Genomic DNA, 27,583 nt, shown 5'->3' on the forward strand with positions numbered 1-27,583 from the left:
TTTTGTATTTTTAGTAGAGATGTGGTTTCACCATGTTAGTCAGGATTGTTACCATCTCCCTGCTTTGAATTTTTAATCTTATTTTCAACTTTCTGTGTCTTTTTTATTTACATACATGTTTCATAATAAGCATAAACCTGAGTCTAATTTTTCCTTTCTGCCAGCCCCACTTTTTCCTTCTTTCTAAAGAGTCTCAACATATTAATATTTATGTTTGGATTTACTTCTGACACTTCATTGGTCATGCTTTCTGAGTTTCCCCCATCTTCCCAACACAACGATGTATTTCCTATCAGGTACTAATATAATTACATTTTCTTGGTAATCTTATTTCTTGTGCAAGCTTTACACCTAATATCCAGTGTTTTTTCAAAGTGGAGTTGAGAACCGATTGTATCATAATCACCTTGGGTAGTTTTTAAAATTAATTGTGGCAAAGCACACATCACATGATTTACCATTTTAGCTATTTTTAAGAATACAGTTCAACGGTATTAAATTTGGTTTTCTAGCTAGCCATCGCCACTATCCATTGCTACAACTTTTTTATTATCCTAAACTGAAATTCCATACCCATTACACAATACTTCCCCATTCCTCCCTATCCTTATCTCCTAATAAGCACTGTTTCACTTTCTATCTCTATGGATTTGACTATTCCAGGTATTCATAAAAGTAGAATCATACAATATTTGTTCTTTCATAGCTGGCTTATTTCATGTAGCATAACGTCTTCAAGGTTTGTCTATGTTGTAGCAATGATCAGAATTTCATTTCTTTTTAAGGCTGAATAGTATTCCATTTTATGTGTATATCATATTTTGTTTATCCATTCATCCATCAATGGACACCTGAGTTGCTTCCATGTTTTGGCTATTGTGAAAATAGGTGCTATGACCATGCGTGTACAAATCTCTCTTCAAGTCTCTGCTTTCAATTCCTTTTGGTTTACACCTAGAGTAGAAGTGTAATTGCTGGATCCTGTGGTAATTTTATGTTTAAGTTTTCCAGGAACCACCATGCGGTTTTCCACAGCAGCTGTGCCACTTGACATTTCCATCCACAATGCACAAGGGTTCTAATTTCTCCATATCCTCAACTAGGACTTGTTTTCCATTGTTGCTTTTATTTTTACAACAGTCATCCCAATGTGTGTGAAGTTGTATCTCATTATAGTTCTGATATGCATTTCCCTAATGATTAGTGATGCTGAGCATCTTTTCATGTGCTTAATGGCCACTTACATATCTTGTATACCTTTTTTGGAGAAATGCCCTATTCATTGTTAGACTGAGTTGTGTTTTTTGTTGTTGTTGAGTTTTAGGAGTTCTTTTTATATTTTAGATATTAATACTTAATCAGATATGTGATTTGCAATTATTTTCTCCCATTCAGCAGACTGCTTTCTTTCTCGGTTGGTAAGTGTCCTTTGATCCACAACCTGGGTGTTTTTTAAAATACAGGATGTTGAGTCCCATTCTACACCTACATAATCAGAATGCCTGCAGGGTGGAGTTTGAGTATTTGTGTTTTTGAAAATTGTACCAGATAATTATTGTAACTCACTCTTTTAGTTGTTGCCCCTAAATTTTTTGCTAGCATTTAAAAACATTTTTTGGTATACAATTTGAGAACTGACCAGGGTATCCTGGTCCTTTCCTGAGGACAATTCTAAGCCAATTTTACCCCTCCTCTACTCGTATTCTGACATTTTATCAAAATTATATAACATTTTAGTTCTTGAATGCTACTAATTTTTTCATACCATCCCTTCATATTTGGGGGAATTCTTTTTTTTTTTGAGACGGAGTCTCGCTCTGTCGCCCAGTCTGGAGTGCAATGGCCGGATCTCGGCTCACTGCAAGCTCCGCCTCCCAGGTTCACGCCATTCTCCTGCCTCAGCCTCCCGAGTAGCTGGGATTACAGGCGCCCACCACCTTGCCAGGGTAGTTTTTTTGTATTTTTTTAGTAGAGACGGGGTTTCACTGTGTTAGCCAGGATGGTCTTGATCTCCTGACCTCGTGATCCACCCCTCTTGGCCTCCCAAAGTGCTGGGATTACAGGCTTGAGCCACCGCGCCTGGCCATTTTGGGGAATTCTTTCTTGATAACTGCATGAAACCTCTCAGTCACGCTCCCAGTAATTTTTTAGACTTAAACTTTTAGCCACAAATTGTAAATACAAGTCAAAATAATTTTCTTTCACATATAGCCATTCAAATTTTTTCATTTTGACAACTCTGTTGTCATCTAGAATCCTATAATGCTGATGAAATGTATGTTCTTCAAAGTCTGATCTGCTGAATTGAGTCTGATTCTCATTTCTTTGTTGATAATGTGTCTTTTCCTTTTCATTGCAGTTTTTATAAATCATTCTCTCCCTGTTTCTCACTCTGGAACCTTTTAGCCCTTCTATCTTTGAAACTTAGAAATATTACTAACATGTATGTTTTCTCTCTCTCAGCCATTATTCCTACTTCATACTAAATGCCCCTTCACAATTAATAACAATTTTCTCCAATCATGTCATCAATTATCTCCCCTGTCCTCCAGCCTGTCTGTTCATTATTTCTGGAATAGACAGATGATGATTTCTGGGATTTTTCTTCAATTTCTCTTTACTCGTATTTCACATCTATTTGTTACTTGACTTTATGTTTAAAAATATTCATTCCTTTATCTTCCATATCAATTGCTAACTTTAGCCCTCTCCATTTTTTTCAGACCTTCTACTGAGTTACTTTATTTTGGCAAGAGTTTTAACTTCTAAGAACTAATTTGTTTTTTTATGTACTTTTTTCCTTGGCATCCTATTCTTATTTTATTCCCTTCAACGTCTGTTTTCACCTTTGTCCTTTGCTTTCTTGCTAGGCTAGCTTTATTAAAATGTTTCATAATTCTTCATTTCCCATTCATAATTAAAATGATGACTAGGTGAATCACTGGAAAGCCGATCTGTGTTTCCACGCAGGTAACACGTGTATTTCCCCTTTTCATGTCCTAGGGAGATCTGGAAGTACTACAGGCTTTGCTCTGGCTTTATGATCTGGTTCCAACACCCATTCTAGGAAGCTTTCTACAGTCAGATTCCCCATTTATTCATGAAATGTGTAAAATTATTCTTTCAGCTTTAATCAAAGAGTACCTGTTACAGCCAAACTCTCTATAAAGTAGGGTGTGGGAGGGGAATTTGTATTAGAGTCAGGACATTATCAATTTTCCAGAAGGATGCACTCTGTCTACTCCCACATACTGTAGTTGCAACCCCATGCTTAAAATTTCTGTATTCTTTCCTGCAGACTTTGTACTATTTCTCTGCTGATATCCTGATCACAGATTCTACTTGCTTTTTATCTTCCAGGAGTTTCTTAAAACTTCTGATCTACTAGTATAGAACTATCCTATTTTCCTGCAGTATTAGGAATTTATTCTTTCTTTTTAAGTCATTTCTGTCATATTAACAGGACTCTGAGATGGATGAAAAATAAATGGCTATTTTTGGACTGTTATTTGGCTTGAGAAGGTCAGGATTATCTTAAATACACGTTTTTACAAGTTTTCCCCTTTCTTCTAATCATAGTCATAGTATAAGCAACCTTAAAAGTTCAAGAGTATTTTTAGATTAAGCGTTTGCAGATCACTTTAAATTCTGTCGGTATCATACCTGTCAATGGCTTGAAGATCATTGGCTGGATTCCAAGTAGGATCAAATAATACAACAACATTGGCACCGACAAAATTGAGGCCTAGTCCACCAGCCCTGGAGGAAAGAGAAAAAAAAAGCACATTAGAACAGCAAAAACTGATTGTGCTATAACTCAACTGTGCCAGGTTTCTATAGCCAAGACAGTACAATATTTCATTAATTTCATCAAAGTAAGGTGGTGATTAAAATACAAATATGCCACAAATAAAATATTTAAGGCACAATTTTATTTCTACCACTCTAGAAAATCCCTTAAAAACTGGCCATTAGAGCCGATGTAAATAGGTTGTGCTGGTTTTTACTTTTTTGTGATACTCAAATACTGTTTCCGCAAGATTTTCCTAACATAATTTTTAAAAACTGTTAGTACATTCTAGCTAAATAAAGTAATAAATACATTTAAAAACTCAATTCAGGAATAGATGCACAGCTGCTTCTTCCACCAAGTGCAGCTAAAACTCTGGATATTACACATAAAATAAACGTAAAACTCTGAAAGGTACAGAGAAGATAGGCAGGCTAGGGACTGCAAGGCCTAAGGAACGGCATGCAGTGAAAGCTTAGCTTTCCTTTTTGCTTAAGATACTACAGGCTAGGTTCTTAACATATCCCAAGCTGTCGGAAATGCCAAAAGTCACAGACAAAAAAAAAAAAAAACTAAAGAAAAAAAATCCCAAGAAGAGCCTTTTCCCTTTAGCCACAGAACCAGGAAAGGTATAGCCTTAAAAGGCAGAAAAATGTGAGACAATAACCACTCTACTCTTGCCAAACACCAAGGAACAATCTGTGGCCCCGTCCCTGCCTCAGTCACCAAAGGATGAATGAGGATGCTCGACTTCTACTCTCGCCTGGCTGTAATGAGACACGACCACTGATTCCTGCTAGGGTGGTGTCACAGAAGCACGAGTGAGGAGCCAGAGCTTTCATTTTCCGCCCAATGATACCAGGGTCTCCCTTCATGGTGTCAGGGGACGCCAGCTGGGAGCGGTAGTAAAGCACTTCCCTCCCAGGCTATCAGCAGAGACCAAATATGGAACCTAGCTTTCCACCCCTACTTGGCTGCCATGGTGTCAGAGGAGGTATACTGAAATGGAAGATTTAAATCAGATGCAGAGTCTCAAAACACAATACTCAAAATGTCCAAGATACAACGATACAATAAAAAAAATCACCTATACCAAGAACCAGGAAAATTACAGCCTGAATAAGACTGAGATGAATCAGATGTTAGAATTACCTGACAAGAATTTTAACAAAGTCATCAAAAAAAGTTTCAACAATTACAAACATGCTTGAAACAAACAAAAAATTGAGTCTCAGCAAAAAAAAAAAAAAAGGATATAAAGAGCAAAATACAAATTTTGGAATGGAAAATAGCTGAAATACAAAACTTGCCAAATGGGCTCAATACTACAGTGGAAAAGACAAAAGACAGAATCAAGAACCAGTATCATTTACGAAATGTGAACAACAGAGAGAAACATCAGAAACCATGGAGGTCAGAAGAAAGTGGCATATCTTTCAAGTGCTGAAAGAAAGGAACTGTCAACCCAGAATTCTATACTCAGTGAAAATATCCTTCAGAAAGGGAAGGGAGATATGACATTCTCAGACAAAGGAAAACTAACAGCACCTGTTACCAGCAGACTTAACCTAAAAGACTGGTGGCGAGAAAGTTCATAAGGAAGAGAAAAAAAGATAGCAGAAGAAGGCTTGGAACTACAGAAAGGAAAGAGGAAGATCAGAATAGGTTAAAATAGGGGTGAATATAAAAACTATTTTATTTCTCATGAGTTTCATAAATCACTTTCATGGTTAAAGGAAAACTGCAACACAATCTGATATGCTGCTTAAGGTATGTAGAGGAAATATCTAAGACAATTATATCTTAAAAGTGGAGTAGGAAAAGAAGATTAAATGTAAGTAAAATTTCTATATGTCATTCAAACTAGTAAACCTGTTTATCAGTAGACTGTGAGAAGTTACTATGTACAATGTAATACCCAGAGCAACCACCAGGAAGCTACACAAAGCAATATACTAAAAAACACAGACAAAACAAATACATAAACAAATACAGAATTCTAAAAAAATGTCTAAATAAGAGAAACAGTGGAACTAGAAATAGGAGATAAAAAGATAAAAGTTAAATAAAAAATATAAATAATTACCTTCAATATAATGGCCTAAATATACCATTTAAAATCATGAGAGAGCCGGGCGGAGCAAGATGGCCGATTAGGAACAGCTCCAGTCTCCATCTCCCAGCGCGAGCAACACAGAAGACCGGTGATTTCTGCATTTTCAACTGAGGTACTGGGGTCATCTCACTCGGGAGTGCCGGACAATCGGTGCTGGTCAGCTGCTGCAGCCTGACCAGCGAGAGCTGAAGCAGGGCGAGGCATCGCCTCGCTTGGGAAGCGCAAGGGGCAAGGGAGTCCCTTTTCCTAGCCAGAGGAACTGAGACACACAACACCTGGAAAATCGGGTAACTCCCACCCCAATACAGCACTGTAAGCACACCGGCACACCAGGAGAATATATCCCATACCTGGCCGGGAGGGTCCCACGCCCACGGAGCCTCCCTCCTTGCTAACACAGCAGTCTGCGGCAATCTAACCGCAAGGCAGCAGCGAGGCTGGGGGAGGGGCGCCCGCCATTGCTGAGGCTTAAGTAGGTAAATAAAGCCGCTGGGAAGCTCCAACTGGGTGGAGCTCACAGCAGCTCAAGGAAACCTGCCTGTCTCTGTAGACTCCGCCTCTGGGGACAGGGTACAGCTAAAAAATAACAGGGGAAGCAGCAGAGGCCTGTGCAGATGCGAACGACTCTGTCTGACAGCTTTGAAGAGAGCAGTGGATCTCCCAACACGGAGGTTGAGATCTGAGAAGGGGCAGTCTGCCTGCTCAAGTGGGTCACTGACCCCTGAGTAGCCTAACTGGGAGACATCCCCCACTAGGGGCAGTCTGACACCCCACACCTCACAGGGTGGAGTACACCCCTGAGAGGAAGCTTCCAAAGCAAGAATCAGACAGGTGCACTCGCTGTTCAGCAATATTCTATCTTCTGCAACCTCTGCTGCTGATACCCAGGCAAACAGGGTCTGGAGTGGACCTCAAGCAATCTCCAACAGACCTATAGCTGAGGGTCCTGACAGTCAGAAGGAAAACTATCAAACAGGAAGGACACCTATATCAAAACCCCATCAGTACGTCACCATCATCAAAGACCAGAGACAGATAAAACCACAAAGATGGGGAAAAAGCAGGGCAGAAAAGCTGGAAATTCAAAAAATAAGAGCGCATCTCCCCCTGCAAAGGAGCACAGCCCATCGCCAGCAACGGATCAAAGTTGGTCAGAGAATGACTTTGACGAGATGAGAGAAGAAGGCTTCAGTCCATCAAACCTCTCAGAGCTAAAGGAGGAATTACGTACCCAGCGCAAAGAAACTAAAAATCTTGAAAAAAGAGTGGAAGAATTAACAGCTAGACTAATTAATGCAGAGAAGGTCATAAACGAAATGACAGAGATGAAAACCATGACACGAGAAATACGTGACAAATGCACAAGCTTCAGTAACCGACTGGATCAACTGGAAGAAAGAGTATCAGCGATTGAGGATCAAATGAATGAAATGAAGCGAGAAGAGAAACCAAAAGAAAAAAGAAGAAAAAGAAATGAACAAAGCCTGCAAGAAGTATGGGATTATGTCAAAAGACCAAATCTACGTCTGATTGGGGTGCCTGAAAGTGAGGGGGAAAATGGAACCAAGTTGGAAAACACTCTGCAGGATATCATCCAGGAGAACTTCCCCAACCTAGCAGGGCAGGCCAACATTCAAATTCAGGAAATACAGAGAACGCCACAAAGATACTCCTCCAGAAGAGCAACTCCAAGACACATAATTGCCAGATTCACCAAAGTTGAAATGAAGGAAAAAATCTTAAGGGCAGCCAGAGAGAAAGGTCGAGTTACCCACAAAGGGAAGCCCATCAGACTGACAGCAGATCTCTCGGCAGAAACTCTACAAGCCAGAAGAGAGTGGGGGCCAATATTCAACGTCCTTAAAGAAAAGAATTTTAAAACCAGAATTTCATATCCAGCCAAACTAAGTTTCATAAGTGAAGGAGAAATAAAATTCTTTACAGATAAGCAAATGCTTAGAGATTTTGTCACCACCAGGCCTGCCTTACAAGAGACCCTGAAGGAAGCCCTAAACATGGAAAGGAACAACCGGTACCAGCCATTGCAAAAATATGCCAAAATGTAAAGACCATCGAGGCTAGGAAGAAACTGCATCAACTAATGAGCAAAATAACCAGTTAATATCATAATGGCAGGATCAAGTTCACACATAACAATATTAACCTTAAATGTTAATGGACTAAATGCTCCAATTAAAAGACACAGACTGGCAAACTGGATAAAGAGTCAAGACCCATCAGTCTGCTGTATTCAGGAGACCCATCTCACATGCAGAGACATATATAGGCTCAAAATAAAGGGATGGAGGAAGATCTACCAAGCAAATGGAGAACAAAAAAAAGCAGGGGTTGCAATCCTAGTCTCTGATAAAACAGACTTTAAACCATCAAAGATCAAAAGAGACAAAGAAGGCCATTACATAATGGTAAAGGGATCAATTCAACAGGAAGAGCTAACTATCCTAAATATATATGCACCCAATACAGGAGCACCCAGATTCATAAAGCAAGTCCTTAGAGACTTACAAAGAGACTTAGACTCCCATACAATAATAATGGGAGACTTCAACACTCCACTGTCAACATTAGACAGGTCAACGAGACAGAAAGTTAACAAGGATATCCAGGAATTGAACTCATCTCTGCACCAAGCGGACCTAATAGACATCTATAGAACTCTCCACCCCAAGTCAACAGAATATACATTCTTCTCAGCACCACATCGCACTTATTCCAAAATTGACCACATAATTGGAAGTAAAGCACTCCTCAGCAAATGTAAAAGAACAGAAATTATAACAAACTGTCTCTCTGACCACAGTGCAATCAAACTAGAACTCAGGACTAAGAAACTCAATCAAAACCGCTCAACTACATGGAAACTGAACAACCTGCTCCTGAATGACTACTGGGTACATAACGAAATGAAAGCAGAAATAAAGATGTTCTTTGAAACCAATGAGAACAAAGATACAACATACCAGAATCTCTGGGACACATTTAAAGCAGTGTGTAGAGGGAAATTTATAGCACTAAATGCCCACAAGAGAAAGCAGGAAAGATCTAAAATTGACACTCTAACATCACAATTAAAAGAACTAGAGAGGCAAGAGCAAACACATTCAAAAGCTAGCAGAAGGCAAGAAATAACTAAGATCAGAGCAGAACTGAAGGAGATAGAGACACAAAAAACTCTCCAAAAAAATCAATGAATCCAGGAGTTGGTTTTTTGAAAAGATCAACAAAATTGACAGACCGCTAGCAAGACTAATAAAGAAGAAAAGAGAGAGGAATCAAATAGACACAATAAAAAATGATAAAGGGGATATCACCACTGACCCCACAGAAATACAAACTACCATCAGAGAATACTATAAACACCTCTACGCAAATCAACTAGAAAATCTAGAAGAAATGGATAATTTCCTGGACACTTACACTCTCCCAAGACTAAACCAGGAAGAAGTTGAATCCCTGAATAGACCAATAGCAGGCTCTGAAATTGAGGCAACAATTAATAGCCTACCCACTAAAAAAAGCCCAGGACCAGATGGATTCACAGCTGAATTCTACCAGAGGTACAAGGAGGAGCTGGTACCATTCCTTCTGAAACTATTCCAATCAATAGAAAAAGAGGAAATCCTCCCTAACTCATTTTATGAGGCCAACATCATCCTGATACCAAAGCCTGGCAGAGACACAACAAAAAAAGAGAATTTTAGACCAATATCCCTGATGAACATCGATGCAAAAATCCTCAATAAAATACTGGCAAACCGGATTCAGCAGCACATCAAAAAGCTTATCCACCATGATCAAGTGGGCTTCATCCCTGGGATGCAAGGCTGGTTCAACATTCGCAAATCAATAAACGTAATCCAGCATATAAACAGAACCAAAGACAAGAACCACATGATTATTTCAATAGATGCAGAAAAGGCTTTTGACAAAATTCAACAGCCCTTCATGCTAAAAACGCTCAATAAATTCAGTATTGATGGAACGTACCTCAAAATAATAAGAGCTATGTATGACAAACCCACAGCCAGTATCATACTGAATGGGCAAAAACTGGAAAAATTCCCTTTGAAAACTGGCACAAGACAGGGATGCCCTCTCTCACCACTCCTATTCAACATAGTGTTGGAAGTTCTGGCTAGGGCAATCAGGCAAGAGAAAGAAATCAAGGGTATTTAGTTAGGAAAAGAAGAAGTCAAATTATCCGTGTTTGCAGATGACATGATTGTATACTTAGAAAACCCTATCGTCTCAGCCCAAAATCTGTTTAAGCTGATAAGCAACTTCAGCAAAGTCTCAGGATACAAAATTAATGTGCAAAAATCACAAGCATTCTTATACACCAGTACCAGACAAGCAGAGAGCCAAATCAGGAATGAACTTCCATTCACAATTGCTTCAAAGAGAATAAAATACCTAGGAATCCAACTTACAAGGGATGTAAAGGACCTCTTCAAGGAGAACTACAAACCACTGCTCAGTGAAATCAAAGAGGACACAAACAAATGGAAGAACATACCATGCTCATGGATAGGAAGAATCAATATCGTGAAAATGGCCATACTGCCCAAGGTTATTTATAGATTCAATGCCATCCCCATCAAGCTACCAATGAGTTTCTTCACCGAATTGGAAAAAACGGCTTTAAAGTTCATATGGAACCAAAAAAGAGCCCGCATTGCCAAGACAATCCTAAATCAAAAGGACAAAGCTGGAGGCATCACGCTACCTGACTTCAAACTATACTACAAGGCTACAGTAACCAAAACAGCATGCTACTGATACCAAAACAGAGATATAGACCAATGGAACAGAACAGAGTCCTCAGAAATAATACCACACATCTACAGCCATCTGATCTTTGACAAACCTGAGAGAAACAAGAAATGGGGAAAGGATTCCCTATTTAATAAATGGTGCTGGGAAAATTGGCTAGCCGTAAGTAGAAAGCTGAAACTGGATCCTTTCCTTACTCCTTATACGAAGATTAATTCAAGATGGATTAGACACTTAAATGTTAGACCTATTACCATAAAAACCCTAGAAGAAAATCTAGCTAGTACCATTCAGGACATAGGCATGGGCAAGGACTTCATGTCTAAAACACCAAAAGCAACGGCAGCAAAAGCCAAAATTGACAAATGGGATCTCATTAAACTAAAGAGCTTCTGCACAGCAAAAGAAACTACCATCAGAGTGAACAGGCAACCTACAGAATGGGAGAAAATTTTTGCAATCTACTCATCTGACAAAGGGCTAATTTCCAGAATCTACAAAGAACTCAAACAAATATACAAGAAAAAAACAAACAACCCCATCCAAAAGTGGGGAAAGGATATGAACAGACATTTCTCAAAAGAAGACATTCATACAGCCAACAGACACATGAAAAAATGCTCAGCATCACTCGCCATCAGAGAAATGCAAATCAAAACCACAATGAGATACCATTTCACACCAGTTAGAATAGCAATCATTAAAAAATCAGGAAACAACAGGTGTTGGAGAGGATGTGGAGAAGTAGGAACACTTTTACACTGTTGGTGGGATTGTAAACTAGTTCAACCATTATGGAAAACAGTATGGCAATTCCTCAAGGATCTAGAACTAGATGTACCATATGACCCAGCCATCCCACTACTGGGTATATACCCAAAGGATTATAAATTATCCTACTACAAAGACACATGCACACGTATGTTTATTGCGGCACTATTCACAATAGCAAAGTCTTGGAATCAACCCAAATGTCCATCTGTGACAGACTGGATTAAGAAAATGTGGCACATATACACCATGGAATATTATGCAGCCATAAAAAAGGATGAGTTTGCGTCCTTTGTAGGGACATGGATGCAGCTGGAAACCATCATTCTTAGCAAACTATCACAAGAAGAGAAAATCAAACACCGCATGTTCTCACTCATAGGTGGGAACTGAACAATGAGATCACTTAGACTCGGGAAGGGGAACATCACACACTGGGGCCTATCATGGGGACGGGGGAGGGGGGAGGGATTGCACTGGGGAGTTATACCTGATATAAATGATGAATTGATGGGTGCTGACGAGTTGATGGGTGCAGCACACCAACATGGCACATGTATACATATATAACAAACCTGCACGTTATGCACATGTACCCTAGAACTTAAAGTATAATAAAAATAAAAAATAAAAAAATAAAAAAATAAAAATTAAAAAAAATAAATAAAATCATGAGATTGGCAAGGTAGATTGAAAAAACAATATGCTCTCCACAAAAACAACAACAACAACAACAACAACAAAAACCACTTTAAATATGATGACATAGCTAGGTTGAGAGTGAAAGGATGATAAAAGATAAACCAGGCAATTATTAAAGAAAAAAGCAAAACTGGCTACATTAATATTAGTCCAAGTATATGTCAGAGCAAAGAAAGTTACTAGTGAAAACAGGGACAATGCATAAGGACAGAAAGATCAATCTGCCAAAACACCAAACAGCACCAAAACAGCAGAGCTGAAAAATACATGAAGTCAACTTAATCAAGCTGAAAAGAGAAACAGACAAATGCACAATTATAGTTGAGGATTTCACCATCCTACTTTCAGCAACTGGTAGAACTCCTAGAGAGAAAACTGGCAAGGATATAAAAGAACAAAATGGCCCACCAATAGGATCTAAATGACATATACAGAAAACTCCACCTAGAACAGCACAATACACGCACCTTTTTTTTTTCCTGGTTCCTATAGAACATTCACCAAGATAGATCAAATCCTGGGCCATAAAACAAACCTCAACAAACTTAAAATAACTGAAATTATATGGATATATACTGAGTATAACAGTATTATACTGAGTATGTTCTCTAACAGTAATGGAATCAAACTAGCAACACATTTCAGGAGGATGACAAAAAAAAATTCCAAACACTTAGAAATTGAACAACATACATCTAAACAGCTCGTGAGTCAAACAAAATCTGAAATCCCCAAAAATTGTGAAAAAAATACAGGAAGAAATAAATAATAATGTAACACAAATGAAAACACAACATATGAAAATATATAGGATGCAGCTAAGCAGGGCTTAGGAAAATTTATAACACTAAATGCTTATACTAGAAAAAAGCTAAAGGTCCCAAACCAATCATCTGAAGTCCTCCCTTTAAAAAACCAGAAAAAGCAGTAAAAAAAGCAAGCAGAAGAAAGGAAATAATAAAAAAGCAGAATCAATAAAGTTGAACACAGAAAAATAATAGAGAAAAATCAATGAAAAAAAGCTGATTTGTTGCTAAACTAGCAATGACAAAGATAAAAGAAAATACACAAATTACCAATATTAGGAATGAAGTAAGGGATATCACTACAGATCCTACTGCTATTAAAAGGATAAATGAATGCTATAAAAATTTTATGGTCATAAATTCAACAAGCTAGAAGAAAAACAATTCCTCAAAAACTGCAAACCACTGAACTCAACTAAATGAAACAGACAACCTGAATAGTCCTATAACCATTGAAGAAATTGAGTATGTATTTAAAAAACTCTTAGGGAAAAAAAAAATAACCCCCTCCAGGCCCAGATGATTCCACTGGAGAATTTTACCATTTACAGAAGCATTAACACCAGCTTTATACAATAAGCACATGAAGAGATGTTTAATATCATTAGATATTAGGTAAATGCAAATCCAAACCACAATAACATGTCTCTACATGCTCATCAGAATGTCTAAAATTAAAAAAAAAGTGATAGCAAACGTTAGTGAAAAAGGAGAGGCACTTGATCACTCACACACTGCTGTTGGGAATATAAAACCATACAGCCACTTCGGAAACAGTTCAGCAACTTCTTATAAAACAAAATATGCAACTGCCACGTAAAGCAGCACTTGCACTATTTATCATTTATCCCAGAGGAACGAAAACTAATGTTCAAACAAAGATCTGTACACAAATGTTAATAGCTTTATCTGTAATAGCTGAAAACTGGAAACAACCCAGATGCCCTTCAACAGGTGAATGTTTAAACAAACTGGTATCCATATCATGAATACTAAGAGCAATAAAAAGAAAAGAACCACTGATACATATAACAACTGGATGAATTTACAGGGAAGTATGCTGAGTGAAAAAAGCCAATCCCAAAAGGTTACATACTTTATGACTCCCTTTACATAACGTTCTTATGTTATTCTAAATTACAGAAATGGAGAACAGATTAGTGGTTTCTAGGGCTCAGGGAGAAAGGGGAGAGAGGAAAGTAGATGTGGCTATAAAAGGACAGCATGAGGGATTCTTGTGATGGAAATCTTATGCTCTTCACTGTATCAACGTCAGTATCCTGGTTGTGATAATGTACTACCGTTTTACAAGATATTACATTGGGAGAACTGGGTAAAGAGGGCCTGGGATCACTCTGTATTATTTCCCAAAACTACTTGTGAATCTAGAAATATCTCAGAATAAAAAGTTTAATTTAAAAATATGGCTGACAATAACATCCAGATAGCCTTAACACAGAATGGATTCTTAAGTACAGATTCTCTCCACACCACATGTTGATCACAATGCAGGCAGTCAGGGTGCTACTGCATATACTTCAGGCTTGTCACAGTGAATACAGAGCGCGCCAAGAGTTACACTGCAACAGGATGCCACACGTTCTCTCTCCAAAAGGAAGAGAACAAGATGAAATAACATCAACGCTCATTTTATAATGAGCTACATCTAATACTTCCTGGGCCCAGAGTTCTTTTTCTCCATATATTTCCTCTTTGGGCTGGTGATATCACCCATATACTCACTCATCAAAGTCAAAAGCCATGCTAAGTATCATTATAGACATTTTCTTCTCCATCACTACTTCCCTTTCCCACTAAAAGCTAGCCATATCAAGTCCTGTCACATTTAGCTCAGAAATGTTTTTCTCGAGTCCCTTCTCCATTGCTGTCACCACTGCCCTTTTTAGAGCTATTAGATTGCACTTGCATGTATTACTTCATTGGCTTTCTAATTGTCCTCCCTTACTTCAGACCTTACATCCATGCCCATTCTCACATTACATAAAAATTATTTTAAGCACAGAATATACAGAACTAAATGTACCACTCAACTGGAAAATTTTACTTTTGCAGTATAGTCCCCCAAATCCTTAACTTAATCCCTACAAGTTAATAAGTATGAAAGCATTGTAGTTCAAATTACAGGGTTTGCTTAGAAAGCTGTTTGTAGTTTAAAACCCATTAATTCCTATTTATCAGAGACCAATAGGCCTCAGTGACCAGGCCTACCATCTCTGCAGCTGGTATCACACCAGTCATTCTTGATACCTATCCCACAAATGACCAAAACACTTCAAATTACCTTCATACAATTTTCTCTGCTGTCTTATTTACCTGGCTAACTTCTCCTTGTCCTTCAAGTGTCACTAACAAAGCCTGAACTAAATCTCTCTCCTCTGTGCCTCCTCCTACCCTGCATTCGCCATACTGTACTGAACTATCCTTTTACATGTTTCTGAACAACTCCTGCACCCCTCTACTTTTTGAGTTATAAACTTTGAGAGACCTGTCACCCTCTGACAGGCCCTGTCACAGAGCGGATACTCACACTCTCTTTGTTAAACTGAGCTTCGTTAAAATAACCCACGAGTCCTCCTATAGAGTCATACACCCAAGCTGTTGCCTCCACAAATCCTAAGCACTAACCACATAAGTTCTCTAGTCATTTTGGTACCTATGCTATTCTCTCTGCCTAAAATGCCCTTTGCCAAAACCTGCTTTTCCTTTTCTTTTTAATAAAATAGTATCTCCAAAGAACAGTTAAAATATCACCATCCTTCCATGGGACTTTCTGATCTATTGGTTTCTTAAATGCCTACGATCTTCACACCTGACTCCGTAGAGCATGCGCCGCCCGACACTGCTCTTCAGAGGCAGAAATTCTCATCTTTTTCTTGCTGCACATTAAGGGCCCATGACGATATTAATAGTTGAAAAAAAAGGTGTGAGACTGAGACAAAATAAAGCAGTAAAGGCAGATTTTAATAACTGGCATATAATATGATTCTCATTATTTATTTGAAAAGAGTGGTTTAGAATCTCTTTCTCTTGGGGTGCATAACAAAAGAAATGTCCTCATTTTTCTGGGAGAGTTGACAGTGTTTTGGAATAATGTTATGAGAGACAGAAAATGACGCTTCTCCAGATCCTCTCAAAGCTCATGATTCCTGGTGTTAAACTACCTAGAGGCACTTAATATCATCTGGAAAATTTTACTTTTGCAGTACAGTACCCCAAAACCTTAACTTAATCTTTACAAGTTAGTAAGTATGAAGAAAGCATTGTAGTTCAAATGACATGGTTTGCTCAGAAAGCTGTTTGTAGTCAACTAGCGTATGATTCTGAAAGTCAAAACCAAGAATGAAGGTGTGCCTAGTATTCATGCTACAGAGTCTTTCTGCCACTTAAATGGAAGCCAAATGTTTTGTCTTCATTTAACTTGACCTGTGGTTAAGGTAACAGTGAAGAGAAGTCACTAAAGATATATTTTTTGGTAGTTTTTATTATTAGTATAAAAATTACGTACTGGTTTTGCTAGATTCATTTTTCTATCAGCATACTACTCATTTCTTTTGGAATAAAATTTCTAAAGGAAACTTTTGGCAAAACTGAATGTTTATAATGTTTATATACTGAGTTGAAGATTCCAGCTGCCTATATAACTTTAAATAACAACAATTGTGATCTTTCCATGTTTTAAACTATCTGACCTACATATCCTATATTTAATACCCTGTAAGACAACAATGATAAATTTTTACATTTTTACAGAGAGAAGGCAAAACCAAAATCCAAGAACACAACGATTTTCTTTCTCTTCCTCAAGTGTTTTCCTAAGCCCAGCTGTCTTTCAGGCTTTTCTGTGAGGCTTCACATTGTCATTTTCCCTCATCAGCTGCCCACACTGTATCACAAAACAACTCATACTTAGATAATGCATTACACTGGATGCTAATCATCCAGGGAAAGAAAAATGATGATAATCTTTTCTCCTACAATTTCTATCAAAAATGCAAATAAATTAACCTTTATTGAGCATCTACTATATATCAGGAACTATGCAAGGTATTTTCATATATGCTAGTTCTCTTGTTCTCAAGACTTCTTTTTTTTTTTGAGATGGAGTCTTGCTCTGTCTTGCCCAGGCTGGAGTGTAGTGGCGCCATCTCAGCTTACTGTGGCCTCCACCTCCTGGGTTCAAACGATTCTCCCGTCTCAGCCTCCTGAGTAGCTGGGATTACAGGCATGAGCCACCGCACCTGGCTAATTTTGTATTTTTAGTAGAGACGGGGTTTCACCATGTTGGCCAGGCAGGTCTTAAACTCCTGACCTCAGGTGATCCACCCATTTTGGCTTTCCCAAAGTGCTGGGATTACAGGCATGAGCCACTGCACCTGGCCTGTTCTAAAGACTCCTATAAGCAAAATATCTTGATTTTTCAGGCGAGGAAATTGACAAACAGAAAAATTAATTTGTTCAAGGTCTCCTAAGTAGCAAGTGTCTCGATTCAAACCCAAATGTCCTGATTTGAAGTTCAGTGTTCAGTAGAAACTGAATTCTCTCCTTTGGAAAACGGCTTATTAGACATACCATGAAGATGTCACAGAGACTTGAACTCTAAGAAAAGAGTGAGGTGGGATAGGGAGAAAGTATTAGAAAGGATTAAAAAAAAAAATGGGTAAGTTAGGGGACTGGGTGGAATTTAGACACCAGAAAAGCAGAAAAGAAGTTAAAGGTTTATATTTCGAATAAATATAATCAACTATTCCAGCTACCTTCTTGATGGCAAGGTCAGGCATAACCATGTATGATGCCATCTCAGATGCCATAGGAGCCACAGGTAAGATCTCTACTAGTCGAGGTAGCAATCTTCCAAGATATTCTGAAGTTATAACTTCAGTCCTTGCTGAAGAAGCAAAGCTCCCGTTAAAGAAGAAGAGAAAAGCCCTAGACTCTCTCTCTGCAGATGAGATAATTCTCCGTTTGATGATAATACAATTCACAAACCTAAACTTTAAAACTTGTCACTGTGTTCTTACATGGTTAACAGCAATAGGTTACTTGTTAAGTAAAAAAAAAAAATTGAATATTGCTCTTTTCAAACTGAGGACTGGTATTTGAGTCACCTAATGAGTATGCAGGCTGTTTATTCCTTAGGTCTGCCACATGCTCTTCTTGTATCGAATAAGTGTATCAGAAAGTACACCTTAACTACATCTTAATGTTCTACAAACATGTCTGACGAAGTAAGTTTTATTATTATGTATTAAGTATTATTAAAGGTCAAACAAAGTATCCATTTGAACAATGCTTCTAAGAAAACCTAAATAAATATAAAGAGATACCATGTTTATGGATAGGGCGGCTTCATATCTTAAAACCTCCAATCTTCTTCAAACTTATTAATAAATTCACTGATTCTCCAAAACCAAAAAAAACAAACCCCAGGAAAAATGCCAGATGATCATTCTTTAAATAAACTGAATCAAATGACTACATTGATGTTTGAATTTAACACACTGATGTTTTAAACAAAAGGTAACTCCAAAAACAAAAGAGGTCAGAAAGCAAGAAAAACTTTAGATTAAAAATGTGATGGCTGGGCTTGGTGGCTCACACCTGTAATCTCAGCACTTTGGGAGGGCGAGGCAGGTAGATCTCAAGGTCAGGAGTTCAAGACCAGCCTGGACAATATGGTCAAATCCTGTCTCTACTAAAAACACAAAATTAGCTGGGTGTGGTGGCACGGGCCTGTAGTCCCAGCTGCTCAAGAGGCTGGGGCAGGAGAATTGCTTGAAATCCGGGAGGCGGAGGTTGCAGTGAGCCGAGATCACACCACTGTGCTACAGCCTGGGCCACACAGTGAGATTCCGTCTTAAAAAAAAAAGTGATCATTTCAAACAAAGTAAGATCAAAAACTGACATTTCTCAGAATACAGAGCAAAAAGACAAAATCTGATAGAAAAGTTCAGAGATTTAAAGAACCAATATAGTTTGAAAGCTTGAAAGTCTGATGACCTGGCATGCAAGAGGAAGGGAGCAGAGAAAAAGGAAGGAAAAAAAGTCATTGTTAAAGAAATATAAAAAAGCATTTTTCAGAGTTGAAAAAAAAAAAAGTAAGCCTTCAGAACACAAGCCTACTGTACCCGGCATAAAAAATGAACGAAGATCCACACTAAGACTCAAATATCACCATGAAACTTTAGAATACCGTAGATGAAGAAAAACACTTACGCGTTCCCAAAAAGGAAGCAAAATCAGATTGGCACTGAACATCCATTTAGCCATACCACCTATCAGAAAACAATGCTGCAAGCCCTTCGAAGATCTAAGAGGAAATGATTTTTGATTCAGAATTATATAGTCCAACAAAGTATCAATTAAGTGAGAGAGCAATAAAATACATTTTCTATATTTACAGATGCATAAAATTTAATTCCTCTATATTCTGGCTTAAAAAGTTACCGGAGGATATTTCCTAGGAAAACAAAGGGGCAAGTCAAGAATAAAAACAGCATGGAACCCAGGAAAAAGATCCAATGCAGAAGAGCAGTGAAAGCAAGCTCTAACATGACAGTTCTTTATCAGGCCTAGAAAACAACTGGGACAGACTGAAACCAAGGAATAAAGGTTTCAGGAGGCAGGTTCAGGATACAGAGGACTCAACGGAAAAGAATGTGTGAATGTGAATTAGTAACACTGAGGATTATTACAAAGGGCAAAAACAGACTGGGGGGGGGAAAGACTGAAAAAGTCATGATTGAAATTTGAAGTGAACTGAACAGTGCAAACATAAAACACGAATGAAATCTTAGGAAAGAGAAGTCATATGAGGTTGATGTTAAGACTAATCTTGAATTGACCAACAGGTCATGCACATTCAGATAAATTATCTTTATAGCACTACTTTCCCCTGCATTAAAGATGCTCAGTTTATTAAAACACAGTAATGTAAATGCTGTTTTTTGCCTCCAAATTTTAGAGCCAACCTATGGACAATAACTGTTTGTTGGTACAGGAGTTACTGAAAACATTAATACCCTTGACAATGTAAAAGTTAAAACAGTTAACAGATAATACATACACAGGTGACAAAAGTGGAAGGGTGGGTAGGTGTGTGCTAGCGCTAATACCACACATTACAAAGACTTAGAAGGCATGTATAAAGTTAACAGACCGAACATCAAAACTTGAATCATTTTCCAGTAAAATATGGCAGCAAACCAAGAAAGAAGACACAGAATCCAGAAAAAAGATCTAAGAGGAAATTCAATGGATCTAATGCAGAAGTGCAAAGATTGAAAGTTACAAAAGTAGTTTATAGACAAATAATAATTTTAAAATAGCAAACATTGTGAGAAAAAAGGGGGACAGAGTAGTGAAAGTAGCCTAATACTCTTGCTTAAGAGAAGTTCCAAGTTATGTAAAGCTGATAAACTAAAACATAATGAAGACTTTGTACTCTGGCAAGATAATGGCTAAACTAATGTGAAAACACTTGTGTTACAACAGATATCAGATATAAACCCTTGCGAAATGATGGAAACAAAACAAAAACTGAGCTTATGTGTCTTTTGCAAAACACAGCTGAAGAACGTATTTGTTATATTATGCAAGGTTCCTTATGTAATGACTTATGCAATAAATTATTCAAATTGTCACAGAAAAACAGGAATCCACAACTTTTTCCCTCGTCTTGTCAGGATGCCCAGCAGAAGCCAAAGCAAAACCACACAAGTGGAAACTCCTACAACCAGTCTCCAGAGGATTTCCCGAAGAAAAAATCCCACTGAAGATATGCGCAAAAGACAAAAGTGACCAAACACGAAGAAGCCGTCCCCCATAAGCAAGCGCCAGAGGAAACAACAAAGAGAAGGATCAGCTCCCCAAGGACAGGAGTGAACAGACAGAGCAAAAATGCCGTCCAAAAAGACGTGTTTTAAAGTACGGTTACAGCAAAAATTCAATGGACAGGTTAAATAGCAATTTCTGACGGAGGTGAAGGGATAATTAAGAGCTTTACGGAGGATCTCAGCAAATGAGCTGGAAGTGAGCAGAAGAGGGATGAGGGACTACTGCTTGTCATTATAGAGTCTATTATTGGAACTGCTGTCTAGTGCATCGATCAACTGGAAACACGTTAAAGTTAGAACGCTTATGTGTTTTACGAAATTTAACTGAACACAGTAATCTATGTCATTTAGTGCTCTGTATGTAAGGACGCATGCAAAAAATTACCTCTTGCATTCATTTACAGGAAAATGGGAATCCAAAGGTTTTCCCCATTTGCCTTAGTGGTGGGAATTCAAGAATAATTAAAGTGCTCAACAATGTTAGCTCATTCATAAACATATTTTATTGTTCCTCATTTTAAGTTAATTTCTATTTTGATTTAATTTTTACTTTGCACATTTTACATGTTTATTTTTAAAGTCCACTGAAATTCTGAAAGACAGTGGGAGTGAATCTATAAAATTCTTATTACACAGGATGTCAAAAGTTATTGATCTGTTCCTTCCTAAAGTGGGATTAATCTTACTTAGGTGTTTATGTTGATTTAAATCTTTTCAGAAGTGTGTACAGTCTCTAAAAGGTCTTAAAGAGATATTCATACCTAGAGGTTAGAACCAATTTACCTTTCATAAGATCTCTAACTGCAGAGCTGCTCCAGTTGAGATGAGGTAGAGGCAGAGGAGGGAAATGCGAGCCCCTAGCCCCAGTGGGCTCTCAAGGGCTCCCTGACACGGTTGGAAAACTGCTGCTACAGTGAGTCTCAGTTATCCAGTTAATAAGAAGTCTGATTATTCTCACCAGGAGACTTGGGTCAAAACATTACCATAGAAAATTCATAGGAGGAAATACCAATTTTTAAATTTTTACCTTTATAAACCCACACTTCTCAGGGGAATTCAATGTTGATAAAGGAAATGAGAGAAAAGCTTAGCTGAAACTTAAGATATTGAAATTTCAGTCATAACAGTATTTTTGCTGCTGCTAAATAAGCATAGCCATTAAAAATTAATCCAGTAACAGTTTTAAAAATTACCCTAAATCTCAAAAGTAATTGGATAAAAATCAAGTTATTGAATTTAATTTTCTTACATTGTAGAGACAAGGCAAATGTTAACATCTTGTGTACTGTTGAACTCTTTTACAATCTTGAGTCTTTCCTCTGATTTTGTACTTCCATCAAGTCGTCGGTAATCAAGCCCAGACGCCATACAGTACTGCTGTAGCACGTCAAGCAACTAAAGGAGAGGTATGAAGATGGGCAAACACGAATCTTGGTTAAGTAAGTTTCAGACCATTACAAAGTTGAGACTTGTTAAGTATTGATTATTGGTGTTTGTAATTTCTTTCTTATAATTCCAAGAGCAATAAATATTTTTCTCACTTCTGACCCATATATTTATTCCCATTATCCTGCAACATTACGGCTTTAACATTCAGAACTTGTTTTAAAAATCAATCTTTTCATTTTTTTTTATACTTTAAGCTCTGGGGTACATGTAAATCTTTTCATTTTTAAGAAACAAACAATATTACTGGTCAAATCATTTACGTAAATATATGTGTGCTATTTTCTAAGTTCTAAAATGTCTGAAATGTCTTAAAGAACACTGTAATTATTAAGAACATCAACAGAAAATAAAAATCTATCTTTGAGTTTGATATTTTGGCAACCCTAAAACAACTGAAATTTTAGTGTCTGTTTAAAAACTTCAAGTTGCTTGCCTCACTATTTCCTACTGTGTAGATAAGAGAAAATGTGGCTATAAGGTGTCATGTAGGCACATGTTTTATTCTTTATGCCTCAAAAGTTAGGGCTGGCCAATCAAGGATATACTTTAGATGAAACTCACCTTGGTGGAAAAAGAAAAGAGAAGAACTTTATCTCTGTTTTTCCTGCAATGATTTAAAAGCTGCTGAAGGACCTGGAAATGAACCACAGAAAACCAGTGAACCAGCTCCAACTAAAAGTACACTTTATACATATAAACATCACTTGAGAATTTCTTTACAATTACTTTCATACAATACTAACCTCAATCATCTTTTCTAATTCCTTTCATTTTTTCCAACTTAGAGAAATAAAGTATTAGCTATTACATCAAATGTTATTCATCACCATATTGTCAACAAGGAGGTAAAGTTCCCAAAGACTTTTACTTCATCTCGTCTGGTTTTAATAAAAAGGAAGCATTTTAGATTATGGGATGCATTTAAATGGATTAATTTAATTTCCAAAATACACTTTCTTTATACCTACAATATGTTAAGAAACTAAATTATAGAGCAGCATTCCTTTTAGGAAGTATTTAAATTGTCCCTAGATGGATGTAATGAAATGTGTTCAATTACATCTAGGTTCTAAAAGTCTTGATATTTATTTTCTTAGAATAATCAGTCAGATATACACCTCTTCTCATTTTCTCCCCTTTGTTTCTCTATTTACAGTAAGCTCTGACTTCCAGATTTGATTTTGACCTCAAAATGCCAGTAATCTGCCCCCACACACAGTGCTTTTAAGGAGGAAGCAAACAGTCCAAAGCCTTGTGTATAACAGTCACACTGTTATTATTATTTCCACATCTGGCAATGACAACTCCAGAACAATGTGCAAAAGCAATCCACAGATGGGAAAAAGAAATTTTCTATACAAAGTCGAAAATTTTTCTGAAAGATGAAACAAACACTAAAACAATTTATTTAATGATAAACATTTAAACTTTTAAATTAAAAAAAATACTCAATATAATTAATCAAGAGAAGCTATTGTGCTAACTTTGACCTCTACCTCCCCCCAGACCCTCAAAAAAAGCTATGGAGTTAAAAAAAACTTCTACTCAGATAACCAATCAAATGATAAATAAAAATGTTATAGATCAGGTAAACATTACTTTAATATTTGGAGAACGTATGAAGTTTTATTTGCATTTAGTTTTATTTTTTAATAAAACAACTGATTCCATATGAAGTATGTAATTTGAGTTTCACATAAGACTAACTTTTTAAATTGGTAGATAATATTTTTTCTTTTACAGAACTGAGTAGAAAATGCACAAAGCTCCTCTTTCCCTACTCCCAATCTCCTCCACACTTTCTCTTATTAATATCTGTATTAATAATATTATTAGAAAATATAACATCAAGTATTATTAGTATTGGTGTGATATATTTGTAACAACTGATGAGTGAATATTGATACATTATTATTAGCTAAAGTCCACAATTTACATTAGGGTTTATTCATTGGGTTACATAGTTCTATGGGTTTTGACAAATATATAATGAGACGTATCTGCCATTACAGTATCATACAGAATTGTTTCATGGCCCTAAAAATTCCCTGTGCTTCACCTACTCATCCTTTCCTGCCCCAGAACCCATGGCAACCACTGATCTTTTTACTGTCTCCATAATTTTGCCTTTTCATAGTACTATATAGTTGGAATTATACAGTACGTAGCCTATCAGACTGGTTTCTTTCACTCAGCAATACGCATTTAAGGTTCTTCCATGTATTTTGGTAGCTTGATAGCTCATTTCTTTTTATTGCTAAATAGTACTCCACAGTATGGCTATACCACAGCTTTTTAAATCCATTCACCTACTGAAGGACATCTTAGTTGCTTCCAAGCTTTGGCAATTATGAATAAACTCATGTGAGGTTCTTGTCTCAATATAAGTTTTTAACTCATTAAAACTCAATAAATTCATTTGAACTCATTTGGGTAAATACCAACGGGCATAACTGCTGGATCATATGGTAAGAGTATTTAAGGTAATATTTTTTAGTTAAGAGTTTTGTGAGAAACCACTGAACTGTCTTCCAAAGTGACTGTACCATTTTGGCGTTCCCACCAGCAGCAGATGGGAATTCTCGTTACTCCACATCCTCACCAGCATTTGGGCGTGACAACATTCTGGATTTTGGCCGTTCTAATAGGTATCTAGTGGTATCTCATTGCTGTTTTAATGTGCAATTCTTTAATGACATACATTGTTGACCATCTTTTCATATGCTTATATGCCATCTCTGTTACCTTCTCTGGGGAAGTATCTGTTCAGATCCTTTGCTCATTTTTAAACTGGATTGTTTGCTTTCCTATTGCTGAGCTTTAAGAGTTATTTGTATATTTGTAAACCAGTCCTTTATTGTTCTGTTAAATATTTTCTCCTAGTCTATGGTTTTTCATTCTCCTTAAGATATTAACATTTTAAATCAAGGATATATTGTATAGAAACCCATTCTTATTGTTTGGGGTGGTATCATAACTATTGCAACTTTAAGTGTTTTCAAATATTTTAAAGTAAAACCAAGTCAGAGGAAAAGTAAATGTTTTTAGACTTGAGGTCTTAATTAGGCTAGTTTAAAGAGACTAACTAAATGAACAACTATAAATTAAGATCCCAGAAATTTCCACAATGACAATGTCATCAATAGATGCTGGAGTCTTAACAATATAGACCCAATGTTTTATCACTCAGCTGTCCTCCACAGAACAGGACAATCCACCTATAAAAGAATCATATATTTGGGGGTGTTAACAGCAAGGAATCTTGGATCTTCACTTTCCTCAACTTGGCCAGTCAGGCCTAGAAAGATGAACATGACCCTTGTGTGACTTCAGCAGCACCAAGCTGGATTCCTAGTCTTTATTCCCACCCTCCACAGTAAGTGGCTCTGCAGCATTTCTCAAGAGAAAGAAAAGTGAAGATTTTCATCAGGTGAATGATTGCAACTTGTGACTAACCCCTTGAATGACAGCTGAGGTCAAAACTCTGACACTCAAGAGAAACAGCTGGGGTCATGAGTGTAGCTTTGAGGCTATGAAGATTATAGCAGGCATTCTGTTCAGAGTCCTTGCACCTGCAGGCTGACCTATGACAAGCCAAGCCAAACAAAGATCTTTTATCACCTGAAATCAAAAGGTATATGCAACTCACATTTTGGAGTTCTTAAACCAATAGGCAATGATTCTATGATCAGCCTGTAAGTTTTACATTACCAAATCAATATATGAGCAGATGACGCTGTTAGTCAAATGATTTAACACAGTGCTAAAAATACATCCCTAGCTTATTACTATCCATCTGTTTGGTGAATGCTCGCTCACAAAGCAAGTAAATTACCCACATCATTCACGTGTAAAAATACTACCCAGTCTCCGGCAACAATTTATGCTTGCCTTTTCCCTCTTAAAAATTAAAATAAAATTAAATCTAATCATTCTCTTAATCAGACACTATTATTCCTAGGGAGATTAACTTTAAAAGTGTATTTTACAAGTATATATTTAATGAATACATAAAAAATATAAAATGCAGAGTTGTAAAACTTTAATTTCCAGACTGGTAACTTTTTAGTGAAGAGTCACAGGGAATAAAATTTAAATGAGCAGCAATAATGGCTAATGCAGTTTTCAGAGGAGGCCATAATTTCTGGAAACATCCTATTGGCTTAAACTGTGGGATAGTAAGTGCTCAGTTCTAAACTGGACTTTTTATATATTTTAATTTAAAAATAATTAAAGTCAAAGAGATGGATGACAAAAATAGATTTGCTACCTTAGGAAATATCATTAGATTTGAATTATTTGTTGTGATAATAAATCACATGATATCCTCATTAATAAAAACATTCATTTTTTAAAAAGTTTTTAATGCAATGGTCTTTATGTACATATGTATACTCCTACCTTCTACTTTATTTCATTGATTTTAGAGGTCCCAAGCAAACTAAACCACGATGAACTTATCTCGATTAATTGCTAAAAGTATTTTTACAATTAAAAAAACAAAAACTACTTTGAATTACTTCCTTTCTATTCCTCTTATGTCAAAAGAAAGAATTTACCTTTTAAAAACTATAACAAAGTTGAGTTTTGTTCTGTAAAAATCTGTGAATCTACAAATAAAGATTATTGATGGTTATTAAGGGGTTAAACAAACTATGTTGTTGCAAGGAGGCAGGAAGCTGTCAGCATTTCATGCTGCTGCCACAGGCAATGCCCAAGGCCTGGGTCAAGATTGGAGAACTTAGCCTCACTTTTCCCATCCCTCCCTCGGTAACACATTACCAAGAGCAGCACAGCTACAGGTCAGTTTTCCTATGTATGACAAATGACTATTTGCAACTTTACAATCTAGGTCTGCAAATAAAAACAACATGCAGAAAATTCTAGACATACAGACCTTGCCCATCTTGAACTCTTCGAGAAATTCCTTTCTCTAATTCCAAGCTAATGTCTGTCCTCACCCCTGTTTTGCATTAGCTTTTATATTTCTGGCAGGTGATTTCCTTAAACATATGAAGACAAGCTATTATCTACATGATAACAATACACGCATTTTAAGAGGGCATACGTCCAATATATCAATAAGGAAAATTTGAAGTATATTTGAAGCAACTACTACAAAGGACCTACTGAGTACACATATCTGCATTCGGGGTTCACAGTGACCTAGTAAATGCTGATACAACTGCACCACTTGTCGACATCCACCATCTCTTCTGAATGACTGAGCACCTGTTCCGATTAGTTGGTATCTCTGTCATACCACTGAGTAAATATTTTGCGTACCATGTCTGTATGCAAC

At 37.1% G+C, this 27,583-nt stretch overlaps 1 protein-coding gene across 7 annotated transcripts in view; it reads right to left on the reverse strand.

Moving 5' to 3' along the window:
* ERCC6L2 (ERCC excision repair 6 like 2) overlaps window positions 1-27,583 on the reverse strand; it is a 136,877-nt gene that overhangs the window by 65,288 nt on the left and 44,006 nt on the right. For all 7 annotated transcript variants that reach the window (XM_023185238.3, XM_023185239.3, XM_023185240.2 and 4 more), the window contains exons 10-12: window positions 22,843-22,914; window positions 22,082-22,227; window positions 3,664-3,759 (exon numbers count right to left, since the gene is read on the reverse strand). In XM_023185238.3, coding sequence (XP_023041006.1) covers window positions 3,664-3,759; window positions 22,082-22,227; window positions 22,843-22,914 — 314 coding nt within the window. The remainder of the gene's footprint in view (window positions 1-3,663; window positions 3,760-22,081; window positions 22,228-22,842; window positions 22,915-27,583) is intronic.

The sequence above is a fragment of the Piliocolobus tephrosceles genome, chromosome 14, assembly GCF_002776525.5.
Source record: "Piliocolobus tephrosceles isolate RC106 chromosome 14, ASM277652v3, whole genome shotgun sequence".
Taxonomy (NCBI): Eukaryota; Metazoa; Chordata; class Mammalia; order Primates; family Cercopithecidae; genus Piliocolobus; species Piliocolobus tephrosceles.